This window comes from Anser anser, assembly GCF_964211835.1.
Source record: "Anser anser genome assembly, chromosome: 1".
Taxonomy (NCBI): domain Eukaryota; kingdom Metazoa; phylum Chordata; class Aves; order Anseriformes; family Anatidae; genus Anser; species Anser anser.
In genome coordinates this window covers 52,142,070-52,168,236 of record NC_139720.1, presented here as the reverse complement: position 1 = coordinate 52,168,236, position 26,167 = coordinate 52,142,070, and the positions used below count along the sequence as shown (strand labels likewise).

At 32.2% G+C, this 26,167-nt stretch overlaps 1 protein-coding gene across 13 annotated transcripts in view; it reads left to right on the top strand.

The window, feature by feature from the left end:
* Positions 1 to 26,167, top strand: part of LRRIQ1 (leucine rich repeats and IQ motif containing 1) — a 112,453-nt gene that overhangs the window by 77,894 nt on the left and 8,392 nt on the right. For 9 of the 13 annotated variants that reach the window (XM_083843652.1, XM_083843656.1, XM_083843655.1 and 6 more), the window contains 3 exons: positions 12,027 to 12,159; positions 13,724 to 13,784; positions 19,148 to 19,268. In XM_083843652.1, coding sequence (XP_083699778.1) covers positions 12,027 to 12,159; positions 13,724 to 13,784; positions 19,148 to 19,268 — 315 coding nt within the window. Of the gene's footprint in view, positions 1 to 302; positions 1,944 to 12,026; positions 12,160 to 13,723; positions 13,785 to 19,147; positions 19,269 to 23,159; positions 24,021 to 26,167 lie in introns of those variants that run through there. The other 4 variants (XM_083843649.1, XM_083843648.1, XM_083843659.1 and 1 more) reach the window with 3 other exon arrangements.

Sequence of the window (26,167 nt, the reverse complement as noted above, 5' to 3'; positions counted from 1 at the left end):
CTTTTTGTGATTTCCCATCAACGTGTTTGTTCATTATAGAAATGGTAGAGATGAATTCCCTTTTTTCATTGCATAATTAATACAGTTGCACAAGGAGACAGTACTGATGTCACAGAGCACTATGAGATGTAGTTAAGTTATTCAGGACTAGTCAAGTGAAAACTGAAGAATCTGGAATTTGGGAGCAGGTAAGTAAAATTAAGACTTCTTAAGCATTAAGGAAAATTGAATATATTGGTTTTAGTGACTATTTTGCTACCTCATTGCATTCTATTCTCCTCTTTTCCTCCTCTTCTAACCAGAATCCTGAGGGAAAGTCTGTTCAGAGACCTGGCTGCCTTGAGGATGATGATGCTATTCAGACATTTCTCCAGTTTTAGTATACCTTGATGCGTTCACTGAACCAGACTTTGGAGAAGTTCAAAGATTTCAGAGTTTCAAGAACTGTGTTACCAGATACAGAAAAAAATGTGTATTTACTCATGTATGTTTTTGTATTCTTATTGCTAATTTATACACCATTTTCCAGTCGCTGTATCAGTACCTCTAATGTACTGCTTTTCATGTACTGTATTTAGCTTTTCTGATCAGAAAAGCAGAAAAATCTTGCTACATCATACAAATGTTATATCTTTTCTAGTTAAAATATTTTCTTTCTATGATTAATATTTCTCCATTGTTTTAAAGGATTCTGTTCACCTTTTTTCTCAGATTATTTTGTGTTACAATTTATATATCTTGTATGAAAAAAAAAAAAGGAAACTATATTAGAGTCTTACAAAACATTCTCTGATATAAGGTAAAAAGCAGACATTGTCTTGTTACTTTAAAAGTTGCTAAAAATATGATGTTCGTTCTCCATGACAGTGACTGTTACACATCCTAACTGCTTTGGTCAGTTAATTTTTTATTTTTATATCTTTTATAAGAATTCCCATGTAAGGTAATATAATTTTAATAGAGTAGTTTAGTCTGTAAGATTGTAAAACTTATCATTTTCATTATTCTGATGTAAAACTTATAAGTTTATCTGTTGAAGTTCTTTAATTTCAAGTGTGAGTTCACTTATATAATTGGACTTTATGTGCTTTTAGTCCTTTTTGAATCCTGTGCTAATTGCAGAAGCTTAGATAAGTGGCTACAAATAAGCAAAGTTAGGAATGGACAACTGTTTTACCTGTTGAACAACAGGCAAAATAAATTATACTTTTAAGTTTATTATTTATGGCTGTCTTAAAAGTTATGGCAAATATAAACAGAATGCACATGAGGCAAATTTAACTATTCAGAATCATCATGGTATTTAACTCATGTATATGTCAGCGAGGTGGAGAGTTTAGTGAACAATTTAGCTTAGAAGTTTAGTAAGAAAGAAACTAATTTAAACCCACCTACTCCAAGAATAAAATATTAACAATCAAGTGTGTTCATTTTCTCATTAAAAAATAATTTAAATAAAGATCAAAACAAAATTCCCTAACAGAACAGGAGGATCCAGGGTAAAATTATTCCTTTTTCATCATTCAGTGAGATAAATCATTCAAATCTTCTTTGTATAGAAAGAAAAAAAAAATGCAGTTGTAACAATAACTGATTCAAAATCAATATAATTAAGTTCAATTCCCCTAGGGCTAAATACTCTTGAATGTGTGTTGATTTAACTAAAATGATGTGCAGTGTTTAAATTATTGCACTTTTCAAGTGTTTATAAGCTGAAAATTTCAATCTAGTTTGTAAAGAACTCTATAAAACTACTAAGCTCTTTGAACAACATCAATTAAGAATTAGTCTGGGGCAACTTGCCAGCAAATTATGTTTTTGCTTTTGTTTTCACCTGTCCTTTACAAAGGGAATTCCCTTTTTTGAATAGATCTGGAATTTAATATTGTTTATTTTCTTCTACACTGTATAAACAAACCGAATAAATAAATATATAAAACTTCTTAAGAAGAATTGGTATTTTTATATCTATCTGTATTTATTGCCTTTGTAAGTCCCTGGTATTTATAGTTATTTTTAAGATGAAGATAAATATATAAGAATTGTATCTGCTTGGGGTTTGCCTCTCTTCAGATGTAGAATCTGAGACTTTTTTTTCCCCATTGAATTCAATAAGCATTAAATCAAACCATGTTTACGTTTGACATAATGGCAGACCTGATCTTTGGTGATACCTCTGCATTTGACTGTGAAGTAAATTAATCAGCCACCTTGGACTTAATCTGTGTAGATTTCGTGTGTGTATTTGACAATGTAAAGTTGTTCTACTGTTATTCATTACCTCACTGACAAAACTATGAAGTGTTGTCACGGTACCCTCATCAAATGCCAACAGGTATTTCCAGTCTACATCAGAAAGTAAGCCAGAAATAGTTTCACCCACACAGAATAAAACACTTTTAAATCCAAAATGATATGTATCCATAATAGATAGACTACGTGACCAATTCACATGTATTCAAAATTGAACTACATTAACAGAAAATTGTTTCAGTGTTACTCTGCACTGATAAGAACCAATGAGTGAAACTCATGTTGTGTACATCAAGTGTGATGTTTTAGAACATAAGTTCTTAAAAACAAGTTCATATGTTATTCAGATAACTATCTAGAGAAAACTCAAAGGTAAACATAATTAAGACTTTTTAAAATGTACATTCCCAAGCTGTGATACACTGTTACATGTTTTTTTACAGTACTTAATTTACATTAATTACTTGCTCACAAAATTATGAGATAATTATTAATGTGGTTTAAGTCAGCTTTACTAACTTCGTGTTGCTCCTGATTAATGATTTATGTATTTATTTTTAATACTTGACCTAGATGTCTTCTTGTCACATAGCAATCTCAAATTGTTATTTTGAGCCAATCTTTCGTTGGGTTTGAATTTTTCTGTCCCTCTCTTCTACTTTTAAGTCCTTCAGTATAAACAAAACCTACCTTAATAGTTGTCACACTCAATAAAATTTACTGTTTTATTGTATTTTTTGCCTACCTCATAGGGAGTAACACAGTAGTTAAAACCTCCTGCACTCATAAAAAATGCTCTTTTATATTTATCTATTTTTATTTTTTTTATTTATTTTGAGAATTTCTTTGGAAAATCTGATATCTTAATTAATTTTGGTTGGTTTATTTAATGTAAAGAAAGGTAATCCTCTTTCTTGCCCTCCATACAAAGTGATAATCTTTTCTTGCTTGGAAATTCTGTTTCATTAATGAGCAGCTAAGCACTTCTGTTCATGTTCTTGATTGTTTCTGTCAATTAATCTTAAAAACTGGGAATGTATTGAATTAAAATCTGTCAAAAGAATTATTTTTTAAAATGTTTATACATTCCTTAATTTTCTCTTGAGCAATATAAACTCCATTTCCATTTTCTGTAGAAAGCATCCTTCATTAATGGGTTTAATAATTCCAAAAGAACGTGATAAAAACTAGAGGTGGATTCTTTACGAGGTTGATTTGGATGAACAGATAGAAGGTGAATGTAGGCAGTAAGCATAAACATAATAGGCTCGATCTACTTCTATCCTATTTACTCAAAGTTAACTGAGCGTGGAAATGCTGGACATATCATTTCACAGTAATTTTTACTTCTTAATTTCTTTGTTTCTTCAAGGGCCTTGACTCCCAAAGATATTTTGGTAGCAGTACTCAAAATTTACTCCTCAGCAGACCTGTTGATTAAATTTGCTTATGCTGAGTGGCTGAAGCAGTTAGTATATAGTTTACAGAACGCACTGTTCATAGAAGGCTATAAACAAGAATAATGTGAAGATGCAGTGTAGTGCTGTAATTGTATATATTTTCAGAACTTGTAAAAACCCAAGCGGATCTTGAAGAGTGCTGTTTGCAGGAGGCAGCAGTTTACATCAGGAATTCAACTCATTGTGTTCACATGGCTAATATCATGCCTATAGTTCTCATTTTCTTTAGAATTGTTTTATATTTTTTAACAAGAACCAATTTAGTCTAGCAAACATGAAACTGTTTCATGTTACTTCCAAACCTATAGATAAAACAAATCTTTAGTGGCTGGGCTGAGAAATGTTAATCTGTTTTTTTGTTTGTTTGGTTGGTTTGTTTGTTTTGGTTTATTGTTGTTGTTTTCAGATGTAATGGAACTTTTTTTTTACCTTTTTTTTTTTTTTAAGTTTGAGTAACCTGATAAAGCAAGTATCATTAGTGGGTGTGGCAGTGGGTATTTAGATAGTCAGCTTTTCTTTCTGTATACTCTCCATCTTATCTGTCATCTGTTGTTTAACATTTACTCCTAAAGAAGTTCATCTTCACTATCACCACACCTTCTAAAATACAGCACTAATATGAAATTTTGTGGCTACAATGATGATAATAATACTGTTTATTATATTATTATCACAACTATAATTGTCCAGCCTAATGGATTTGAAGAGTATGATGTTTGGAGAGCCTTCAGTGCCTCATCTAGTACAAACAAAAATACCCAGAACAATTGATACATTTCAACTGAGTGGAGTCAGTAACTATATAGCATTTAATTCAAAACTTAATAAATGGCAAATCATAGTAACCAGAGATAAATATCGATCGATATTGATCAGAAATACACCTAACCTCACAATTTCTGATTTTTGACTAACTAAAACAGTGTCCAGGTCATGTTTTGTTTTGCTTTGTTTTGTCCTGCTTTTTCTGTGCTCTAAAATTCAGATAGCCTTTGTCATTGACTGAGGTTAAAATAACCTTAATTGTGTATTTGGTTCCAGTGTTAATTGACAGTTGCAGTATTTTGATTTTGCTATTACCTTGATACTAATATGTAAGAACAGTAGTCTACATAACTGTAAATGTAGAAGCTTTAATGGTAGAAAATTAGTCAACTGGCAGAATTTGGTTCTGGTTTTTGAGTTAATTTTAAAGAAATAATACTCTTGTGGACAAGGGAATGTCATGAAATGTATTAGAGGGTGTAGACCTTCATTAAACAACTGCTTTAGTATTCCTTTATTTTTTCTTCCTGACTTTTCTAATTGACCCAAGTAGCGTATTCCTATATTACTATTTTTATTTGTCCTCCACTATTTGATCACAATCTTTTTCCCACTGACATCTTCAGGTCCTATCACAAGATCACTGCCTGAATCAGATCAGAACAGTAATAAATTAGCAAAAAATAAAATCAGCAATTGCATGTGTGACATCTTCCTGTACACACCTCAGATTAAATATTTCTTTAGGCTTATAAATCAACTCAGAAAGGTGTTGTATGTCTTAAGGAATGGCATGATATGAAACCAATATTGTTACAAGGGAAGTTAGAGAAGATAAATGAGAAATCATGTTTAACATAAATGGTGGAGTAGAGAAAATAGTGACAGCCCATAACATTGTGAAAGTTGAATAAATTGCAAGGAACAGAGTTCATTCTACCTTGAAGTTAATGCCAGTTGAGTGAAGCATATGGAAAAAAAAAAAAGAAAAAAAAAAAAAAAGCAAATGTACCATGTCCACAAAAAGAGTGAGAGTGAAAGAGTTAAGCAATTTTATATAGAATGAAATTTTATAGTTTTCAATAAATCTGTGTGATAGTGGGTTGCTGTGAAAGAGATTAAATAATCAGAAGGTACCAAGAGAACTTAATCAGCAATATTGTAATATGAATAGATATAAATAACTTTAAATGAAGCATTTTAAAAGCATTTTGTTGAAGATTAAGTATGACTTGAATTTGTTTCAAGGTTGGGAAAGGAAGAAACTGAGAATAACCAATAAGCTGTGTATGAATACTAATCACTACTGACAAATAGTAGTGGTGGTGTATCATGAAGATACAGGAACAAGCAGTGAAATAGAAAAGAATGTGCGGGAAGTCCTAAGAATAAAATTCTGTTTTCCTTGAATTCAAAAGCTGAAATTTGTACAATTTCAGTGGTTTAGGAATCTCAGTGAAAGTATTCAGCTTTTGCATAATCTAATATTAAGAGTTCAGAAAGATAACACAGGTGGGAGAGGCTGAAATATATTAACTACTGAAGCAGAATAAACTAAGGAGGTGAAGCTTTATTAGTGGTATGAATCACCCTGAAATAGACCATAATGTAGAACATAACAAAAACTTGAAATGAAAACAGGGAGAAAAAGGGCAGCCAAAAAAAAAAAAAAAAGATTATGGTCTAATTTTGTTCATGACTAAGAGTGTAGTAAATACCCGGATTTCAGAAAGGAAGAATGAGTGTGAGGGTGAGGTCAAGAACAGTTGCATGGTGAAAAGGAGATAATTGCTATAGCAGATGAAGAGGTTAGAGAGAAGGGGGTTTGCAGATGGAAGAGTGATATAGTAGACCTTAATTGTTGTCTGAAAGAATCTGAAATATCTGGTAAAAAAGAGAAAAATAGAAAAAGTTTTTAAAAATGTATTTCTTCCTTTCTATATTTGTTTTTATGATTTTTGAAGCACATGCTCCTGTGGCTTGATCAGCACTCCTGTATTCAAAACTCTTTGTGACATAAATGATAATGCATTTGTAGCATCAAGATTTTTTTCAGGTTGCAACCTCATGTGGTATTCTTTTGAAAAAATGTCTGTTTCGTCTTTTACTCATCTGTGCACTCAGGCACTGCTATAAATATTCTCCGTATTTCATTCATTCTGCCCCCAGATATGCTAATTACTTTAGTCAAAAGTTACTCAGATGGAAAGTAAAATCTAAAATTAATCTCTCTATGTCACAGACAGGATTCTTTATTTTTAAGGTAGAGATGTGTTTCACTGTCTGAAAATTCCAGACCCGAGTTGTAGATAAAGAAACATGATCTGCTGATACTATAATTTTAAGTGAAGCAAACCACATCAGTTACTGCTACATGATACTAACAACTGTCTGGAAATCTTATAAATATTACTAATGTATACACTGAATACCTGTGTACATGCTAAAGACCACTCAAACTACCATCTATTTTCTTAAAACTGTATTACGGGCATGTAGTGGTAGCTATGTAATACATAAGTGAATGTAGTAACTTCTGACAAAGTAAACTTCTGAGGAATGTGTTTTGTGTGGGTGAAGAAATTCCTCACATTTTTCTTATGTTTCAGTATAAATTTATGTGTGTTTATGTTTGGTTATTTGTTTTGTTGTTTGTTTGTTTTTGTTTTAAGTATTTTCTGGTCTGTTTCCAAATTCTTCAGTTTCTTGCCTTAGTATCAGAGTTATTGCTTGTGTTGTTCTAGCTTTCTGTTCTGTATGTATTATACAGATTGTGACAGAAATAATGAAATAATGCCTTTTTTTTTTTTTTTTAATTTAAAGTATGGAGAGGATGAGATTAAAAGATGGATTTTAGGTTTAGGAATTTGAAATTTTTTATTATTATTTATTAAAACATTATAGAAGATATGAGAAATAATAAAAATCCTCAGTGGATATGCATCATTTTAATTTTTATTCAGAATAATGTATTTATAGTTAGTACACTTGCATATAGGCTCACATGCATGCATTCTCAGAATTTATATTGCTCACTGCTGCTAATCTATACCAGAATACTGGCAGATAAGAAAAAAATCAATGTATTAATAGCATTGACATGAATTTTATATCCAACTCAGCTACTTAATTCCCATATTAAGAGCACCATTTCCAGAATACATATTGAGAAAATTAACTCTGGTCACAGATTTTTTATATTAAGGGAGGAAAACTTAGAATACTGAAGAAATTCCAAGCCCTTCTTTTCACATTACGGGTCTTAGTTTTCATAGTCTCTAACTTTATATGTATTGTACTCTGTATGAAGCAAATTTTGAAGTGAATTAAATAACACTCTAAACTCAAAATTTGACTGCGGATGGTTAGGTACAGTGCAGACTTCACATACTTCTCTGTTTCAAGAAACGTATGTCATATTAAAAGTAGAATATTTATCTTCCCATCATCAACAAATAGATTTGAACAAAAGTCAGTGCTGAATTGGATGCCTCAGCACCCCTTTGCATAAAAATGACAAAGAGTTTTGGATTGAGAACAGTCAGGATCAGTGTTTTCTAGAAATAGAATCTGAAAATGCAGAATCTGAAAGATTTCTCTGAATGTACACATTGTGTCACTATCTTCTTTGGTATACTGTCTTGCTGTTAATGGCACATAGCCTTGCTGTGGGGAATGTGAGTATGAGGGACTTCTTAGGCAGTGGGAAACATGGGTTTGGGGTACTCCTTAGCCTTATGAGATTTGAATCTCCAGCTTTTGCATCCCAAGCTATTCTCTTTGGGGATGTTTCAACCCCCTTTTTAAAGATGACTGCCACAGCTGAGGGCACAAGATACATCAAACTTGAAGAAAATCCTGGGAGAAAAAAGCCTGACTCTATCTAGAACTTAGGGCACTTCACCAGCAGTAGTTCACAGATTCTTAGCCCTCTGTAACTAACTTAATAGATTATCCAGAGATAGTCTACCGTAATATAAGTAAATAGCATCTATATTTTAAACTGAACATGAGACGCTCTGTCTCAGAGCATGCCAAGCAAACAGAATTTGACAGACTGAGGTTGACATTTTTTCTGGATCCAAAAGTTCAGGTGATTATGGGTTTGCATGTGGATTTGGAGACCTAGGAAATAATTTGTTATTTTCCTGTAATATTTAGTTTCAATGACATTTCAGATGCCCAGGTTCTTCTGGATAGGTTCTCTCTACTTAGGTACTCAAATTCTGCAAGAAAATGGCAGTAGGTTCCCCTGAAAACTGGTGGAGTCTGACCTAAGTACACAGCATGTGTGTGGATTAATTGGTAACACTTACTTATACATTATTGCACAAATGCCAAATGTAAGACTATTCCAATTGTAAATTATTAACTTGTGTTGTTAAAAAAAAAAAAAAGTTTGAAGGCTTAGAAATGATAATCTAATGTGTGTACACTAATTTAAATAACTCTGAGATAATTTTTTTTTTTCTTTATGGGGTTCTTCCTTCTTTGATGTATTCCTTTTTTCTTTGATAGTCTAAGAGTTGTCTGGGTTTAACAATTAAAGATTATAGGTCTGATCCATTTCAAAGTTGCAGAATGCTTACAGCTCTTATGAACTTCTGTGGAATTTGTGAGTGTTAGTACTTCCACAAAATCATGTCCAGGTTTTAAAAAAAACAGAGCCCTAATTTAAGAAAGCTATCAAGCAAATGCCTGTTAATGATACTGATACCCAAGATCCTCCAACACATGATGTTCATAAGTGGAACAGGAAAGTGGTAATGCTGTGTTTTAATTCGTAACAGTATTTTTTCATAAGATTTATGTTGTTATTAAAATATAAGACTATGGATATGTTCCAAATAAGAAAATAGAATACTGTTTTCTGCATTTTTGGTGCACTTTTCTCTTGATCACTTTCTCATTTCAATAATTTTTAAAATTCTAGTATGAATATATGTAATAAAATTTTAATAAACAAAACTGTTTCAAACAGAATTCCACCAGAAATTCAAACTGCAACAAAGGTGAGTTATAAGCAATCATTTTGGAAAAATAACTTGCCAAGTTAAAAATATATTTTAGTAAGTTTTATTGTAGCTTATTTTATGTACATTCTATTTGACTGTCATTGATACACAGACTTAGACATGAACTTGTAATATTAAAAATCTTTGCTGGAAATAAACCATTGTCTCTGGCCCCGGGAGGCCAGGGCTGCCTGCAGAGCTCCCGTGCAAGGCAGCTGGCGGGCCAAGAGTTGGACTTGATGATCCTTGTGGGACCCTTCCAATATTCTATTGGGATATATTCTATCATATATATATTATATATTATACATTTTATATATATATATATATATATTATATATATGTGTATATTATATATATAATATTGTATATTATGTATAGATTATATGTAATATCCCAATATTCTATTGGGAGATTCTATGATTCTAATATTGGTTTTAAATCCCTACATAGACTTGCCTTGTAATAGAGGAAAAGGGCTATGTTTTAGCGAATGCTTAGTTAATACTGATCATTTTGCTAGCAAGAAATAATTCTCCTGAGAAATATGGATATTACTGAACCAAACTTTTCTGTAAATATAAATAAGAAGGAATGTAAAGCTAATGTCTTGGGGAATTATTTCTCACTAGAGAACAAATTTTCACTACAAATGTTCAAAATTTAAAGGTCAGAAAGCTGTACTGCTGAACTAGGAACACAGGAAAAGAATATCATAAACTTAGGAAAGTGGCTCTTGCTGTATTCAAGGAAAGTGATGAACTCTGTTATTATGACTCTCTATTTTAATATTTGACAGTGATCCAGCAGTTCACTGCCTGATCTTTTTTAGGCAGACCTCACAACCTTATTTGGATAATTCAGTGGCGCTCCATCTAAGCTGTTCATTTTCTGTCATCCTGATAGTATATACAATAGCAAGGAGGTACATGAGAGTCCTTTACAACAGAAGAGAATATATTCTTCCACCTAACTTCTAGACTGTCTAACTACCAAGACATCTATGACAATTGAACAGGTTCAACCCAAGGAATGGATTTCATTCAAGTAGACATTCCCTATACTGAGATAAATGAAGAGCACAACCAAAAGACATTTTTATTTCAAGCTTCTATAAGCAGCTAGGATACTTTAACAATACCTTTAAAGCTAAAAGATGAAAGCAGAGAGCATACCGCAGAGCCAGGTAAAAGGGAACTGAGAAACAACAGTTTGCAGCTCATGCAAATGAAATTATAATTTTTATGGAAGAAAGGAATAAAAATATTACAGATAATATAGCAACCTTCTGACAAAGTTTGTGAATAGCCTGTATCTGCAGTTCATATTGTCAAAACATGAATGGCAATAAAGGCTTAAAATAAAGAGTATAACGAAACCATTCACCTCAGTTGTGATACTCTATGCCATTATAGTTACTGATAGTTAAATCATTCGTAGTGAGTAAATGGGCTTTATACAAAGTGGAGTGACTTACATACTTTGCTGGTTCAAGTGCAAGAGGTCCACCCCTACAGTTTACTAAATAACTTCCAGTCGCTGCTAAATTCACTTGTCAGGGAGAGTAAGGAAAATCTTTGAAAGGGAAAAAAGCAATAATCAGCAGAAAGCAGTAAGGTAATGTCTTCTGAGGTGAGATTATAGAGGGAAAAAAGGCAAAACCAAATGTTAAATAAAAAAATTAAAAAAGAAAAAAAAAGTGTTCTGATGTCTCATAAATGATGTCTCTTGAGTCAAAGGTACCAAAAAAGACATAGCCTATAAAGTTAATGTATAAGGGCAGAAAATAAAAAGTTGTTCATGAATGTCCACATGCAGCAATGATGCTTCCTCTGCAGGTTCTTCCAATTCTGGCATCCTCTTCCTTATGCTTCAAAACATGTCAGGTATCCACCAGAATGTTCCCAAAGACTGAAGAACCTCCAGAGTTGTGCAGCTTTTTGTTGTAATGTTGATGTTTTATTCTCTTGGAGTCTCTTTCATGTGCCAAAATATATGTAATAATAAGGTGTGCAATTGCTTTGAAATCCAATATTGGAAACTGTCATTAAAGTATCACTAAAAGATCAGAGGAATAGGATTGCCATGGGTCCACTTTTACATACAATGGCAAGTTTTTATCTTATGTATTGGTAAATAGAATTGTAATTGTAAATTAATGTGTATTTTTAACCATAGAGATGGTACAATGAGCAGCATTCATAGAAGTTTTAAGCCATTTATCAAAATTTTTCTATATACATTTCATTAAGAAGAATTTTATTTCCCAGTAAAAATAAATTTATTCAGAAGGCCTCTGTTCAATCCTAGAAGAGAAAATAAACCATATAATGCAAAATTAATTTTAAAATATTTCTTAAATATATCTGAAGAGTATAATATTCTGGAGTCAGTTGGACTCTGCAATAAAATGAAGTAATTGTGGCTTTTCTTTTGTAAAAGGCAGTATGCTTCGGGTTTTTCTGGGGAATCATTTACAGTCTGATATTTTAAAATAATAGCAAAACACAAGAGTATCTTTTTTCCTCCCTAGGTGAAAAAGAAGAATTTTCGCAGCTGGATACTACTTTAGATGAGAAATTACAAAGGAGAAAAGACTTTACATACCAATGGCTTCATACACAGCTTTCAGATTATGAAACAGCCAGTTCAAAAAATACTAAGAGGTGAGGTCATTGCCTTTAAATTAGATTTTTTTTTTTTACTGTAAATTTATCTTGTAAAGTGAAACCTAGGTTAATAGTTCTAAAACAAACATGACTTTGTAGCTAGCATACAGTACACCATATTTCTGGGTCCCAAACACGGTACCTTTTAGAATTGTCTTAGTCATTGAATAGACACTTCTTCCACAGTGATAATGGTATGATAGACAGTGCAGAACTTTATGATAAAGTATAAACATAGGTTTACACAAGCAAGGTTTTTTTGTTGTAAATAGTATAAGAAAAAGTGCTTGTTCTTTATATATCTTGTAACTTTATTGGTATGTATTACAGTTTTATGTAATTACATCAACTGTAACATTACCTATATTGTTTGATTCAATTAAGGAAGTAAAACACCCACTTTTTAACTATATGCTATGTATTAATATTTTGTCTTCAAAACCTTCTTTTACATCGTCATGGTATATATACTTCAGTAAAATATAGTAAATATGCTCTCTATTTTATTTCGGTTATTAAACAGGTAAAATATCAATACAGTTAAAGAAAAAGGTAATTTTATTCCCTAAATGAATGTTAAAAGAGTGAGTATATGCTTCTCATATATTTGTCAATATAAGCTTGTCAATATAAGCTATTGATACCTTAGTGAAACCATTAATGGGCAGAATAGACACAGGCATATCTGATAGGACTAAACAAGGGGCCAATAAGCAAGCAATGGATTTGCTATAAGCATTTTAACTTGACTTTCATTAAAAATGTATTTAATTCATAATGAAATGGACTACATATTCTCACGTTTTACATGGGAAAATATTCCACATTTCTAAACTATATCGATGACTGAAGGAAGTCTGTGCAGCAAATATTCTTCAGAAAATACGTCAGTCATGTTCCATAATAGTGAAACACTCCAAGAACTTGTTTAAGATATCTGTCATGACTTTTAATTTGAATGAAAACACTGGAGCAGAACATTTAATGATGTTTGAAAGTAAGAAGACACAGAAATTTGTAAAGGCATTTTTTTTAAAATGTTATTCAAATATTATTTTGTTACCTCTGTGGGTGTGTGCTATGCACTAATATTTGTACTGGCATTTTTAGGATTATGATACTATTTATGCATGTGGCAAAATTCCCACTGACCTACACTGGAACATCATTGGTAGACTATTTAGAACAGCTGATACATTTATGCAACTGAAAATAGACTATATAGTGTGACAACTGCTTTAGTCATAATTTATGTCGGTACATGCAAACAGTCATGTATTTTATTTATTGATATCTATGTTTTGAAATTAGTGTTTTATGATTGGAATAAACAATAGTAGTTGTTAATAATTTCTTAATTTTAATATTATGTACTATCAATTGTAATATTAGTTACTCTGATACTTTAACATATGTTTTAACTATGGAATCATTTTAAATGGTGTCATTGCTGCTTAGCTACATCTGAGCAGGAATGTTTCCAGGATGAGATCCTCACAGGTATTTTAATGAACCCAATACAGTGATATTTATTGAAACTTGCATTTTACATTTTTCCCAGCTGTTCTTTTTTTCCTGAGTTGGATCCTGTGGCCCACAACAGTGGACAAGTACAACTTGTGGTAAGAACTTGTTTCCATGTGGAATTTTGCAGAATTCAGCTAAGCCTTGATAGTGTTTTCAAATGCATATTTGGTATAAAAACAACCAGGAGCTTTTTTTGATTGAGTATAATTCTTTAATGTTGTCTCTATTTGGCAATCAAGTCAACCATTGATGGAGATCAGAGGAAAAGGTTCAGGCACAAGAACCCATATGTGTACATAGGGTTCTGGTTTCATAATTTGATACTGTTTTTGTTTTTAAGATATCAAATATAACTGTGTTTTTTAAAGCTTCTAAATCAACCTTTAAAAATGTTTTAAAGCAATAAATATGGTTCAGCACCAATTACGTTATTGACTGAAAATGTATTTTTGTCAATCAGACAAGTTTAAATGTTGTTAAATTCTCTGTCACACACCTAAATCATTCTAATATGCCCACAGCGTCATCTACTAAAAGGAAGTTAGATTTCTATATTAATATAGTAACATTGTTAAAAATAGTGTAAAGTCATATTTATTTCTACAATTTCTTTACTATTTTTTTTTCATAAAATGGCCTCTAGTCTTGTGATTCATTCTTTGCAGCATTAAAAGAAAAAAAAAAGTATTTTCTGAAGTGGGTAATTCTGTTGGCTGGCGGGAGGGGGAATACAAATGATTTAACAATCTGAAGATTTATTAGTTGAAAAGACTTAGTGTCAGAAATATCCAAAAGCTCCTTTGGTAGTGAGCAGTGGTATGACACCAATTTATAGTGTATTCCATATATGTATATATGTCCCATCTTATTGCCAAGTTAGCAATATTCTCGTTCACATAAATATGTGGGGGTGAAAAAAAAAAAAAAAAACAAACTTAAAAACAATACAGAATTTAGCTTTATATGGAATATTAATTGTAATTTTAATTATGATAGAGCTGTACTTGATTCTAATGTGTTGGTTGCAAGTATCTATTTATTTACACATTCCTTGTGTCCATCTGTATCTGAGGAACAATGAAAAACTGAATTTTATTGTATTTATATAAATACAGTATTTTCATCTATTGATTTCAGTTTGTACCAAGTATGAGAACACAAGTCTTGTGTATTTATTTTATGTCTATTTATAAAGTATGACAACATGCTTTGTTGGTGTGTTTGTTTATACTGCTGGTATTGAGCTGATGCTCATATTGAACTGCATTGAGCTACTTCCAAATTAATTCACATCAGGAACTGACAAGGTCTGTGTCTTCTATTCACAAACAAAATATAATATATATAAATATTATATATATATATATATATATAACAAATTTCCATAGTTCCATGATGTGACATGTGCCTCTAAGATTACGTACCTCATTCTGTACTTGGAGCAATCTTGGCCTTCTCCAGCACCTATATTCCTTGGTTTCACCAACTATGCAATATGTGTGTTTTGGAAATGCTTCTATAAACTCTTCTAAAATTCATGATTGAATAAATGCTCTTAAGAGTTAGACATTACTATTGCTATTTTCTTTGAGTCAGGTTTTGTCTAAGATTTTTCTTTGGTATGATGTCTGCGCAATTCTTAGAGTTTTTTTTTTGAATGTTTAGTGGCTGAAATCATGAACTGGGTGACTTATGATGGGGTTTAGATGCAGCAGAACTAATAGTTATTTATTAGATAAAGTCTAAAAAAGTAATTTCTGTGATTTGAACAAATCGTAATCTAGTAATGTTATCTAAATTACACATTATATAATTATCAACAAGCATATATGCACATAGGTAGATTGTATCCTGTTTACAGTAAGCAGTTCTGTCCACAAAATTCTACAGCAATCCCACAACAGTATTATGTGGTGTACCCGCATAACAAGTAATGTTATGGGATTGTTGCAGCCTGTGCCATGTTACACAGCTGTTACACATAAATGAAATACTGTGAAAAATGCAATAGGTCAAAAAATAGAAATAAGGGAATAAAATGTATCTCTAATGTAGAAAGCAGCTTTACATAGGCAATGAAATAATAATGTTGTTTATACACATGGATGGAGAATTATATTTTAAAAATTTATATATATTTTGTTAGCTTTTGAAGTTTGAAATGTGAAATCTGAACATAATCCTAATGCTTTTGCAAAGTAACTCAGTTAAAAGCTACAAAATCATGGCAATAATTAAGTTAACATTCAGCAGTAATCATTACCAAAAAGTAGGAAAAGTGCTGGTAATTTGAAAGAAAGATGAAAATATACATTCACCAAATCAAACACAGAGAGAGAGAGAGAGAGAGAGAGAGAGAGAGAGAGAGAGGGAGGGAGAGAGGGAGGGAAGGAGAGGGAGGGAGAGGCAGAGAGAGAATTAGAACAGGAAAACATTCCTGGTCATTTCCAGTCATTTATTCGTATGTCATATGCTCGTTTATGGAGTTTCCTGGTGTGTAATAGCATCCCTAACTTGTATGTGTTACATAAGCCTGGATTCTGAACATACTAGATTAATGTAGTTTTCTAACTGATATCTGTATGCATTCCAAGAATTTAAGACTTTGTTTTTAGCTCACACAAAATAGTATTTCTGTGTTTGCATATTAACAATAAAGTCATAGTAGTCTTAGTCCTTTTCATTGGAGAATGAACCCTATTTAGTAGCCTGCAGTAAATTTAAGATCTTGTTTTATTAATCTTGATAATTTTGCTTACTACTACGACATAAGTGGTAGTGGAAGGCATGCTGACTTACAATTTAAGCTGGGCACTTTAAATTAAATATGATTTTCCTGAATTGCAAGTAGGATAGACTTTCCTCTTCATCTTTGTTGCATATTTACTTGAAGTTACCTACATAGTTAACTGATCAGCATCTCAAAATCATTTATATAACTTGAAATTAGCAGCATTTTTTTTTTACCTCAGAAGATTACAGAATACCTTGATAATTTAATGTAGGAATAGGTGAATATTTGTATGCAGAACTGTATTCAGGACAAATATTCCTCCTGATAAAATTAATTTCCAACTAACGGGAAAAAAAAATGTAATAATACATCTAAGGGCAAAATATCCAAAAATTTAAATGTGATGAGCACTACAGACTGAAGTCCAATACTGTACTCTGAAAAAGTGTACCAGTATCTTAAATTTCTTCTAAATTTTGGCTCTAAGCTATAGAAATAAAAGGGAAGGTTTTAATTAGTTTCAGAGGACATTTAATCAGGTTCTTTACAAACCTTAATTAATTAAGTTTGCTCCAGAGATTAATACAGCTTTAAAATTTACTTTGATTGTAATTGGCTGAAAACACTTGTCTTTATTTGAAAGAATATAACAAATATTTTATATGAGAGAGCCAGACAGCCGAATTAAAATCTAGCATATGACCCTGAATAATGTAGTCTATAAGGTGATGAAACCTCAGCTTCTATGATGGTAGAGTAGGTAGGTAGATAATAATTCCATGTAAAAGTAAGTTGCTTAAAATGCTGTGGCCTTGTGGGTCTTTGCAAACTGTGACATAACTTCTGCTATGCATTGAAACACTTTAGATGGAAATAAGAATGATCAATTCCATTGTTTTGAATCTCTCTGAGCATCACATTGATTGCATTATTTCAATTAAAGAGAAACTAAAAGTTTAAATTTAAAAATTTTAAACGTGCAAAGCTCGCAAGCCTAAGAGGATTGTATAAAAGTAAGACCAAAAATATGGAGAATTGTCAGGGTAAAACTATTATTCCCTTGAAAGTTTATTAATATTGCTATGGAAGAGCAAATAAAATTGATGTTAACAACAATAATGCATCCCACTACCTGTGCAAAGTGAAACTTTAAAATAATGGTCATTAAATATACAAAAGACAGACATCAGGAAGCAAGGAATAAACTTTCTGTGCTGACACAAGGGTTACACGGTCACTAAGGAAGAGCATAAAATCTCTGTATCTTTGGAGTTGTTGGTTTGAAAGTGGCATGAAGTTTTTAATGAATTTTACATTAAACAGTGCCTGGATAAAGACAAAGAAATGAAACAGGTCTCCATTTCATTTGAGTACTCTGTTAGACTGGACTACAAAGCTTGTCTACATTGGAGCAATGCTTCTCTTGGTACAGTGAGCTGGTTTGAACAGGAAGTCTGGAGATTGTCTCCTCCAGAATAGCCTACAACTTTACAGTCATGGCATTTTCCTGAGAAAAAGGGAGCTGCAGGCCTCAGCTGCTTGAGGAAGGAATTGAGATCCAGTCTTCCAAAGCCTGATGAAGCAGTTTAGCTACTAGTATATTGTGTAAAAGTTTTGTTGCATTGCCACCAGCATTTTCTTTTTCTTTCTGTCTGGTTTTGTTTGGTTTTTTGTTTAAGTTGAAAAAGTGGACTCTACTCAGACACCTAGGTTCTTACAGGATTTGTGGCTTTTCAGCCCAGATGGAGGAAGGTCTTAATCTGCATTCTGGACTCCACTTTTGGAGCGCCAGAGAATAGAAAACTTAAGTGTATCCCTATAGTCAGTACTTCAGCTGACTAGGTCTACACTGGGGATTTTGTAGATCGCTCTTCTCCAGTGTCTGATTTTTCCCAGTCATTGCTGGTCCTCAATATCTAATCAATAGTATTGTTGGATGACTGCTTTAGACATTGAATAGCTTTTAATTTCAAGGAAAGAGAGTTCTTGTTGTGTAAATATGTAGTAATTGCTAGAAAAAAAAAAAGTGACGCTCGACAATTTACAGTGTGTGATATCTTCCAGGTCAATATTTTTAACCGTTACCCTACATGGTGCCAAAACAAGGACCTCTGGCTAAGCTAAAAGATGATTTTCATTTCTATTTTGCCATATTGAGGTGCAGGTAACATGCCTCATGCCAAAATGTAGAAGTTCATAATTAATAAAATACTCTTACCTAAAGTATAATTTAAATGCTAACTGATGGATATGGTTAAGTAGCAAAAAACTAAAAGATTAAATTACCTACTGGGTCTTTGATTGATTGAAGTGATACATGTCCTGGATAAAACATAAATATTGCAGAAAATAATCCAATATGACATCTCTGACATTCAGCTATAACTTAAATTATAGACTGGTCAGTAAATGATCTTAAGCTGTTTAAGGTTTCATCAGCCATCTGCAAGATTGATTTTCTTCAAAATTACTGTACTAAAATGTTTTCTTTTGTTGCTGCACTGACTCAGATCACAAACCACAATTTTAAGATCGGCTCCTATTTACAAAAATGCTTTGACATAGTGCATTTGTTCAGCCTAGGCAACAATAAAGGATTGTGGTATCATTTTGAAGAAGGTTGTTTGACAGGCCCTGTTTGTTTATTTGGGGTAATGTGAGCTGCATTCAGAAAATGTTACATTTTGTTTCATGATTGTGTACATTCTCTCCCACTGCTTCCAGGCAAGCCCTGTAAGCAGAGAAGACACGGATTTAGATCTTGTTTCCATGGCCAGTGGAAGTGCTTTGACTAAGAGCAGAGAAAAAAATAAGCAGCCACACAGACACTCAGCAAGATCTTCAAGTAAGTTATGGGCTTTTTCAATAACAGTTTTAAAGGTCACTTTAAAATACTTTGGTGGAACTAAGCATGCTTGGAATCCCTAATAACACATGCTAATTATTCTTCTGTTTCTTACCTGAAACCTTTTCATGTTTTCTACGGTTCTGTTTGAAAAATGCATCATTAATATCAATGGACTTTCCTCTTGCAATTTTAACCCACAGGCAGTGTGACATATACTAGGTCTTCTGATGCCCAAGTTCATAAAATGTTTTTTCTTTATATTACAAAACAGAATATTTTATGCTAAAAATATTATTGTTTTATGTTCTCCTTCATTTTTTTCCCAAAATAGGTTTGGAAAATACAACTTCTGTTAACTACCATAACACATATCTTAATCAAGCCATAGATTTCTGTCACGTTAGTTACCAATAATGCTGTAGTATATGCATCCTACAGAACTTACTGTAGCTCAGTGGCAGAGGATCCCTATATTTTTATCATTCTTTAATATCATACAAATTAAAAGAAGAACATGTATATGAAAAAATAGAATAATGCTTGAAAGTCATAAAATGATACCATTTTCAGATTCATGTTTTATTTTGCATAATGTAGCTGAAGAAAACGTTAGCATATTTCTAATACAATGTACTATATTTTGTCATTTGTGTACAAAGTGACTTATCCAAATAAATGAAATTCAAAGGCCCCAAATTTTCATTATAGAAAATATAAGCAGTATCAAATAACTTTGGGAAAATTATTAGAATTCATAAAACCATTTAAGCAATGCAGTTTCTTGAAATGTTTTGTGTCAAAGTAGAAATCAGGCTATTTCATAAATTATATGTAATTGCTGATTTTTTTTTTAATTCTCTTTTTATAAATGTTAACTTTTCACTTTCAAGGAAAATTAAATTAAAATTCAAGGAAAACAAAATATTTGTGATCTCTTGTTTTATGATGTATTTTTTAAGGCTTTGAATTAAAAATTTATTTACATTCTATTAGTCTACCACAGACAAAAATAACAGTGAGTACAATTTGTCCATGCTTATGCACTAGATTTACATTCCTAAAATTATATTAGATAAAATTTAGCATCCTAGTCTCAGTTAAGTGAAGCCATCAAGAAAGAATAAAATTCTTTGTCTGCCTGCCATCTTAGAAAAACTTGAATTGCATACTGAATTTTCCAGTTTCTCTCCATTGGCTACTAATGAAGCCCCACCATTTGAATTAGATGAGATTGCCGACTACTAAGATCCTGAATTTAGTAGCTGAGCTGCAAATGTCAATGGCAAAATTATCATTCTATTCATATGTTCAGAATAGAATGTATGCATATCTGGAATAATTGAGTTAAGTAGTATACACCACTTTCATATTAATGTATAACTGCTGTCTAGATTGTAACCTACACTATCCTGCCATCCAGAAAAATAAATAAGAATCAGCTCTTTCTCTGAAGAGAGAACTGTTATGCAGAACTTGCCTTAGGAGCTTTAGTACAGTAAACAAAAAAGTGCCATTGTATTATGCCTTCAAAAAGAAGAGACTAGGAAAGAAGCAGGGAAGAACAATCCAACTGTCAGAGTCATAAGTGTGAGAGACAGACAGTCTACCGTGTCCGGTAATATATGTATTTTCACAAAAGACTTACCTATATAAGCACAATTGCATGTTCATTCTCCTTTCTGTAGTTGAGGAACTAAGGAAAAAAGGGCGCAGGATTTATGTTTTTCTATGTATGTATGTATTATTATTTGTCTATATAATTTTTTTCATTGTAGATCTGAGAAGGCTAAACAGTGATGATACATTAAACTGAAATGCATATTACTTATAAAACCAGACATTACTGTTATCTTTCTACAATTTATATGAAGTAAATAAACACATTATATTAGTTCAGTTTGCCGAAGATTGTTGCTCTTCAATAATTTGCAATAAATTATTAGCTCAATGGGGACCTTAATCTGAAAACATTAAATGTTTGCCTCTTTTTTTATATGAAAAATGTATTCATTATATAATACTTTCCTGCTGTATTCCCTCTTGGTTTTGCATTCTGAAATATTTAATGAAGAAGCCTGGAAAGTGTTTTAGTGATTCAGTAGGTGTATTCATTTTGAATTAACAATGAATTGGTATTACTGAAGAGATTAGAAAAGGGACTGTGACCTTGGAGGTGTTTCCATTTTAACTAATTATTAAATCAAGTCCTTATACCATTTTTTCAGGAGAATTTGACCTCAATGATCTGACAAGATTTAATCAACAAAACATAGCTACACTACCACTTTACATCCTAATTATTGGTAGGAAGTCTTCAGCAAACTGTGCTGTACAGCTGAGAGATGTTACTAAATATAAGAGATGTTAGGGGTATCATATATGTTTCTTACATATAATTTGTAATTCAGTAATTGCATCAGTAAATCATTGAGATCCTCCAGATTGAAAAAGCAGGTCTAAAAATACTGAATAAATTATTTTAGGTACATTTACTGAAAAAAAAAATCAAATATGCGTGATACTGAAAAAAATGCATTTCATATATTTCTGGGTCATGACTGTAGATGAATGATCATGTTTTTGTAAAGACAAAACATGTAATGCTTCAGTGCTTTAATTCAGAGGGGTTTTTAGAAAGGCTAAGTCAACATTTTCAGAAGTATTTTGGGGAACTGCCAATTTTCAATGTACTTTTTGTAGGCCTTATTTGCCGAGGATAGGTTCTTAGCATTTCTGAAGTTAAGGCTAAAGAATTTAAAGATTGTTATCACCAGAAATTACTAGGTGTTTCTGAAAAAAATGGATGGAATGAATTAATCCCAAACTAACTTAATTCTGTTCCTTGACACAAAAATGAATTTAATAATAAAGGAAATGCTGTGGACCTAGTACATCTCAGGTAAAGGAAAACATTTCTGTATAGCACTTAGGATATTTGATGTGCTTCTGTGTTATATATTCAAAGGGAAAATTGACTGATATGGTTTAAATTATAATAACAAAAAAAAAAAAACAATAATCAAAATGTAAGTAAAAGATATAACCTCAAGAAAGAATAAAAAGTGCTCGGTCAGACTAGCTATCAGTCCAATTTAGGACCTTGCCTGGACTGACGGCCAGTACATTATGTCTCAAACATACCACCTTATATTCCTTCCAAAAATCATAGTTATTTCTTTCTGCTCTCTGGTTATTTTTTTTCTATTTCTTGATTTTTGGGGGCTTTTATTTTTATTTTTTCATTTTTTGTCCATTCTTGTCAAACTGCTAAGGTCTTGATCTTTCTGATACTTCGTGCCAATGAGTTGCAAAAGGAAGCATGTTTAAAAGACCTTTTGCTGATTGTATTTTCTGCCTTTAATTTTTTTACGTTAACTCACCTTGCTTTTGTAAAAAAGGGCAGAGAAGAAAGATATTTTTCCCTGATGTGTACCTTCTCTGTAACACATACCCCTGGTCTGTGATGTGGTTAGTGCCTTACAGAGTTTTATTAACATTTTTATTAACTCTGTGAATACTGGTGTGAATTACTGGTTATAAAATTTGTTAATGAATACTTTCCTGAACACTAATAGTGTAGTTAACACTAAGGTACAAGGTGGACATTGAATTTTTTTGCAAGAATTAGAAATTGAGTAATTATTTTTTGATAACAAGCTAGATGGTATTTTTTTATACTAATCCAGAGTTTGTGAGTAGGTTATGACAATCATAAACTCCATTCTATCATCCCAGACTGATTACATACAATCAATGTTGTACATTGAGATGAGATGTAAAACTACATTGTCTACCTATCATCAGCATTTTGTGTTTTTCTATACTCTACAAATCTTAAATTTTATTTTCATTTACTTTCTTGTTATGTGACCTGCAATCTTTTGACAGGACTTCCCAGAAGCACCAGAATTTGAAAGCAGAATGTAACGGGAGCTGGACCTCTCACTGTTACTTAAAATGCTACCTGTTATTCTTAATTCGTTTCTTCCCTGAATCTTAGTCTTTCAGAGAGTCTCTGATTTCTGTAAAATATTTTTTTTTTGGGAAACAAAATTAAAAAACGAACCAAACAAACAAAAAAGCTTGGAGCTCAACCTTGTAATTCCTTAATCACCCCTAGTTCTAAACATGACCTTTAATTGCTATCTCCACTGCGAGACATGTATCGGTTTCATTTCTCAGATAAATTCCAACTCTGCCATTCTCATACTCTGTGAAATTAAATTAATGAAGTTTAATAAAGCTGTTCTTACAGTGGAAAGACTTCCAACTCAGTAGGAAAAAACAATCAACCAACCAACCCCCCCCCCCCCAAAAAAAAAACAACACATAAAAACCTCCCTTAACTTTGTTCACTTTTTTCACTTTCTTTATTACACCTTTCAATTCTTATTCTTCTTCTTGACAGAATCCCACCTTTTTTTTTTTTATTGCCTCCCTTTCTTTCGATAAATCTGAATCCCTAAGAAAATTTTCAGCTTTGTTTTAAGGAGCGTGATACATCTTTACTTCTTAAAAAATTCCTGCTTTCCTGCTCCTTTCCCCTTACCATTATAATTGTCTATATATTCCAGTTCCATAACCGCTGTCTTTCATTTAGGATTTGTAAACTCTGTGTGTGCAGTAAACATTTCATTTTTAAGATCTCTCTTCATGCTTTACTCTCATTTATGTTTTACTGAGAAACTTCAGCTGGTATTTTTCCTTCCTTCCTTCCTCCCTCCCTCCCTCCCTCCTTCCCTCCTTCCTCCCTCCCTCCTTCCCTCCTCCCTCCCTCCCTCCCTCCCTTCCTTCCTTCCTTCCTTTCCCTCTTTTCTTTCTTTTTTCTCATACATTCTCCATTAGAAGTTTGCCATGTTACAGAAACTGAGTAAGAAAAATTTTAGAAACATATGATCAAATATGGAAGTACTTATTTAGTAGTCCTTTCAGTTTCTTGCTGGTTACCTGCTTAGTAGAATTTCTAGAAGATAACAGTAAAATTTATGCTTTCTCCTTAGAAACATTTAGACATGCTGTAAGTGTATAAGGGATATTTACAGTACTGATTACTTGTCCTTAGTAAAATGATGAACCCAATTTACTTGAAAAAATCACAACTGCTATCACTATATTAGGAATAAAGCTATCTCTTCTGTAAGCCACATCTGGTAGTATGACCACATGAATGTTAAGACATGCATTTTGTCCAGTAAAAGATTATGGGATAATTCCATACTATGAATATTTTTGTTCTCAGGAAATGAATATATAGAATGGATGAAAAAGGGTTCCACAGTTCTGAAGTAGTTAAAATTTACCAGGTTTTGAAACCTACTAGAGAATTGTGATTATTGCTGTGAACATCATTTCAACATAATATTTTTTCCACTGAGATTCCTCTGTACATCTCACCAGAATACAAAATATGCCTCAGAAAAGAGCTGATATTCCACCTCACTTTTTTGCATAACATATATTTATATGGTCAGAGGAAAACAGTTAGAAATGGATTAAGCCTATGTTGTATGCTGAAAAAAATGCAAAATAACCTCAGTCTGGAAACTCTTAGCCACATTAGGGTAGAATGGCGCTTAGGCAAGAAGCTGTGAAAAGGAAGTGAATTAAAAAAAAAAAAAGAATAAATCCATACAATATTCTTCATTATATTTTAAGCACCTTTTAGTATACTGAACTTTACTTGATGTCCTATATGCAAAAGTACACAGCACAAGGGAACTTGTTCATGCATAGACAGATATAAAAAAAATACTTTTTTGTGGGTACAGTAAGTGAATGGTCCTGATAGTGTATATTTATCCACATGAGAGTAAATATTTAACAGCAGATTCAAGAATTTTGGCTTGGATTTTTTTTTTCCTGGTTCTGTAAGCAGCCTGTTAGTTGATATTAGGAATGTCATTTTGACTTTCCATAGATCAGTTCTTTTAGCTGCTGAAATGACAACTGAGATATGTACTATACTGTAAAGTTTATATACCCACTGTTGAAAGGATCATTATATTTAACTGTTAGGAAAGGCAAAGGGACTCCTCCTCATTTGTGAACTGTGTAGACTATTTGGAAGCTGCTATGTCAACAAAGGAGTAATGTTACAGATGTCTATACACAGGTACAACCATGCAAACCACACATTAGTTAAAATAGACTGATTAAATCAAGGGATGTGTCAAATGAGGAATTGATTGATTCACAAAAGAAAGTTAATTAGTGACAGTGTATGTCTAACTATCATTCTTTGAGAGTTTCTTAAATTCAGTTACTGATTTTTTTTCCTAACTGGGAAGATGTTTGATTAAGTAATACAGAAGTGCAGTACTCCTTCTAGAAAAGTTATTAAAAATAGAACAAGCAGTTTACAATGATAAAACCAGGAAAATAAAGAAACAAACGAAACCAATAAAAAGACATGTGCCATAAATTTCTTTCCAGTATAGATTTAAGTCCTGAATGTGCAAGTAAAGTGAATCAGCATAAGTGTCACCATTCATTTTCAGAGAGCTATTTATTATTATCTGTTTGAGAAGAAGGCTTCTCTCAAAAATGGACAGAATGATCATGAAGTCTATGACCATGAAGGTAAAATGAATTTCTAAGGTGAAGTCCTGTCTTAATCAAACCCAGTAAGCCAGACTAGTAAACCAGATTTCACTATGATACATGTATCTAATACACCAAGGAAAAAAAAAAAAAAAAACTTCATTTTTTCCTGCATTTCCTCTATCCACAGAAAAAACATCCAAGTGTTTCCCTGTTCTTGCAGTATGCCATCGTCATAACTTAATAACCCTCTGCCTTTCTCTCACTTTCCTTCCTGCTTTTTCTCTTCTTTACTGCTCCTGTAGCTAGACTCTGTCTCTAGAGCAAGCAGGCGCTTAAGTTCCCTGACCTAGCAT